Below are 2,770 nucleotides of genomic sequence, written 5' to 3' on the forward strand. Positions count from 1 at the left end.
CTAAATGCATACGTTATACATATCCACTAATTTGCGCGTGTTGACGAACTTGCCTAGTTATTGCTTTGGTCATCTAAATGACTTGCAAAAGGAAGTGGAGCTGCTTTCTTCTTATGAAATGGAACATGACGGTGAGCCTTTTGATCTAAGAAAATAGTAGTGGGCGTAGCTAGGAAACCGCAGCGAATATTACACACATAGACGGGGCGTTGACCTACAGATTGCGGCTATATAAGTGTGGCCGGCCAGGCTTCATTGATCAAAGCAGGAATCAAAGGTTCAAGGACACGGACACACACCACAAATACACACAATGGTAGAGTAGTGGACCTTTTGTTATATAGAGAGAGAGAGAACTTTTGTTCATTATCTTGTTACCTTTCGTACTTGTTCTTCCTTGGTGCACTATCACATAGTTGTACTGACAATTCTCTTGTTGCAGGCAGAGGCACCGAATAAGAGCAAGAAGAAAGCAGTGGTGGAGGAGAAGAAAGAACCGAAGAACAAGGTTAACAAACTGAATGATATTACAGGTACCGAGAAGAAAACTACGAAGGACTTACTATACTCTTGTTGCAGGCAAAGGGATCGAATGCCCAAAGCTCGAAGGGCAAGGAAGTGGAGGAGGACAACAGAGATCTAAAGAGGACTATCCAAGACCTGGAGGACAAGATTAGCGCACAGAATGTTAAAATTAAAGACAACCAGACTCGCATAGGGAAAGTGGCCATGGAGAAAGATAATGTGGAAGAGGATATCACAGAGCAGAAGAATAAGGAAACAGAGACGGGAAGAAAGATTGATAGGCTGGACATGAGGAAAGGAAAGCTGGTGGAGAAGATAGGGAATCTGGACTTGCAGAAAGAAGAAGTGGTGAAGGAGAAAACAAAGCTGGGAAAGGGTATCACAGAGCTGAAGAGGAAGGAACAAAATACGGGAACACAGATTGCAGATCTGAAGAAGAAGGAAAATACGCTGGTGGAGGAGAAAGGAAAGTTGGCGAAGGAGCTAGATGAGAAAAAAACTATGAGGATTGATAATCTGGAGAGGAGCAACGAAGAGCTGGCCAAGGACAATGAGGAATTGAAGAAGGACAAAGAGAAGCTGGTGCGTAAAGAAAGAAAGACCAGAGAGCAGAAAAGGGAACTGAAGAACAGCTACGACACGCTGCAGGACAAGTACGATGGGAGATGCTGCAGCTCTTGCTCAATTTGTTGACAGTCGGAGTACGGGCTGTTACTACGTGATTTCAACATATGTACTCGTGATGTTGCTGTGTACGCAACATGGGTACTTGTCCCTTTTAATTTTCCTCTATGCATGGCTATGAGTTTCTTTCTAGGTGTTGTAAGCTCTTTCAAAAATTGTAAGCACTTGATTTATGGATCCTTTCCGATGTTCCTTTCGATCTATGTAGTAATACCATGTGCTTTCGTTAAGACAAATGGGCTGAACTAAACTGATGGGTTCCTCCATACATAACTGAACTACAAGTCAGTGGTACTGCATTTATCATCTGAAGCCTTTAGTTGCGTCGTGGTTGTGGCTCCCCGGATTCGGCTCTTTTGCTCAGCAGTGGCCATCCAGCACGCCACCTCAGACCTACACAGTCATTTTAATCTGCACTTGTCCTCCATTTTTCTTATCATTTTTATTTTGTCAACTAAATTGTTTGAAAATAAGCAATAAATTAAGCTTCGGGGAGTTAGCACGTCCCAAACATACATACTTTTTCAAACATTTTTGCTTTTATTTTATCTTTTAGTTTGCATGATTTAAATAAAACTAATTCAGACTGACACTGTTTTCAGCAGAGCTATGTTGTTTATTTTTGTGCAAAAAATAAAAGTTCTCGAAATTGGACAGGATTTTTGGAGAATTCTAGAATATTCGAGGAATTAAGAAGCACTACCCCCACGGCGCTCTACATGTCCATGTGGGGCCCTTGACCACCGCCTTAAGACGATTCCATCGTCATAAATTCCCATATATGCCCAAAAAACCATGGAAACCTATCATCATGTTTTACGATACAGAGCCGCCATCACCTCTTGTTATCAGGAGTCCATTTCTGGCTCTGGAGAGGGGGATTTGTCGCCGCCATCATCACCAACCTACTCCATCAACAATTTCATGATGCCCACATCCATGTCTGAGTAATCCTTCTGTAGGCATATGGAGGTAGATGAGATTTAGATGGGATTTCTTATGTAACCGTTGTCAGATTTGTGATGTAGGGGGCTTACATTTCCAGCCACTGTGCTTTTGTTTTTCTTTGTTTGTCGATCAGTTTTCCCTGTTTTCAATTGCATTTGCACTTGTTTCTTTGGTTTCTATTTTATTTTTTTCCTTTGGTCTTTTGTTTCTTTTTCTTTTTCCTTGTTTTTCTGTTTTCTTTGTTTCTTTTGGTTTTTTCTACATTTTTCATATACATCACGAACATTTTTCTAATACTTGTTTAACATTTTTTTCAATACGTGTTCAACCTTTTTCTATACACATTTTAAACATTTTTCAAATGATTGAATAACTTTTTTCAAATACAATATTAAATTTTTTTTAAACATGGCCAACATTTTTTATACTCATTTTAACAAAACTTCTTGATTAACATTTTTTTTCAAATACAAGATAAAGAATTTTTAATACATCGTCAACAGTTTTCAAATGCTTGATTAAAAAATTCAAAACACGGTCAACATTTTTTTATCAGCATTGTCACATTGTACTCTATACAGTTTAATATCTTCTAAATGCTTGATTAAAAAAA

The 2,770-nt window shown here is 39.0% G+C and overlaps 1 protein-coding gene across 1 annotated transcript; it reads left to right on the forward strand.

The window, feature by feature from the left end:
• Positions 1 to 276: 276 nt before the first annotated feature.
• LOC119300743 (chromosome partition protein Smc-like) lies at positions 277 to 1,392 on the forward strand. The gene is made up of 3 exons (XM_037577937.1): positions 277 to 316; positions 443 to 508; positions 580 to 1,392. The coding sequence occupies exons 1-3, from the start codon at positions 314 to 316 to the stop codon at positions 1,216 to 1,218; spliced, it is 708 nt and encodes a 235-aa protein (XP_037433834.1). The 5' UTR covers positions 277 to 313; the 3' UTR covers positions 1,219 to 1,392.
• The last annotated feature ends 1,378 nt before the right edge of the window (positions 1,393 to 2,770 follow it).

This window comes from Triticum dicoccoides, chromosome 1A (assembly GCF_002162155.2).
Source record: "Triticum dicoccoides isolate Atlit2015 ecotype Zavitan chromosome 1A, WEW_v2.0, whole genome shotgun sequence".
NCBI lineage: Eukaryota > Viridiplantae > Streptophyta > Magnoliopsida > Poales > Poaceae > Triticum > Triticum dicoccoides.